The following is a 1,134-nucleotide window of genomic DNA, read 5'->3' as shown; positions in this document are numbered from 1 at the left end:
ACAGACACATGTATATACATATATATATATATAGATATAGATATATATGTATATCTGTATATACACATATATAGGTAATCCTTTTAAATAAATTTTATATCATACACGTTTAATTATTTACACAACAGTTCACCCAAGTCTTTTTTCCGTTTATCGATAATCTTCTATTTTACACTATTCTATACTGTACACTGAAAATCTTTGCACCGTAGAAAATCCCAAATTTAAGGATGTACAGCGGCACCGATTCGCTGACCGTAGATCGCATACGGTGAATAATACGGTCCTAATGCGTTAAAAGCGCTGTACGGTGAGGCAGCTAACGACGCTGGAAGAGGTCCCGTCGGTGGCTTTCCATATGGGTGATATCTGGCGCTCAACGGACTCAGAGATGGCGTCGGATACGAGCCGCCGCTCGCACGATGCAACGCTGCCGACGGCGAGAGCAATGGATGTGGATGCGGATTGGTGAGCAGAGCGGCCGAAGATGAGGCGTGATCACCGCTTGTTAAACTGGTGTGACTACGAAGAGACGTGGTAAATCGTTTTCCGCAGTAAGAATCGCCAACGATCCAATTGCATACGTACGGTCTACCGCCGGTTAACGTAGACGGGTAAGAAAGCGACGGAGGAGCCATAGGGCCGAACGACGATAACGCCATCGCTAAACCGTACTTCTGATGATCACATTGTGTGCATCCACTGGGACAAGTTCCGGTTCCCATCATTAGCTGCGCGCTATGCATACTGTATTGACAACCGGTACAATAGGGATCTTTGCAAACCGGCACCAAAGCTTCTCCGCCGGCGGGAGTCTTGACACGAGCGTAACTCAAGTACGGATTTCCACCCGTCGGAGTGCTCGAGGGATAACCCAAGAGAGCCGCGGCAGCGGCGTGATGGTGAGAAAATGGAGACGCTCCGGCAAACGGTGGTCTGAACGCTGGATTTTCTGTCAAGCCCGGTGGACAACAGAGTGGATTTCCAGTGAAGCCAGGAAGACTAGGTTTGTAAGCACCCAAGTTCGAGTCTTTGGCATGGCTGCCAGAAAGTATCTCCATTCCGGAACGAATGATCGGGCTGGTACCGTTGTTATTGCGCGGCGATCCGTCGGCTTTCTCTCGATCCGCCGGT

At 48.8% G+C, this 1,134-nt stretch overlaps 1 protein-coding gene across 1 annotated transcript in view; it reads right to left on the bottom strand.

Annotated features, from left to right (window-relative positions):
- Window positions 1-150: 150 nt before the first annotated feature.
- The window catches only part of LOC108572347 (zinc finger protein Noc), a 2,068-nt gene continuing 1,084 nt past the window's right edge, over window positions 151-1,134 (bottom strand). The window contains exon 3 of the mRNA XM_017934567.1: window positions 151-1,118. Coding sequence (XP_017790056.1) covers window positions 225-1,118 — 894 coding nt within the window. The 3' untranslated portion in view covers window positions 151-224. The remainder of the gene's footprint in view (window positions 1,119-1,134) is intronic.

Source organism: Habropoda laboriosa, unplaced genomic scaffold (assembly GCF_001263275.1).
Source record: "Habropoda laboriosa isolate 0110345459 unplaced genomic scaffold, ASM126327v1 scaffold65, whole genome shotgun sequence".
NCBI lineage: Eukaryota > Metazoa > Arthropoda > Insecta > Hymenoptera > Apidae > Habropoda > Habropoda laboriosa.
This window is presented reverse-complemented; position numbering and strand designations above follow the sequence as displayed.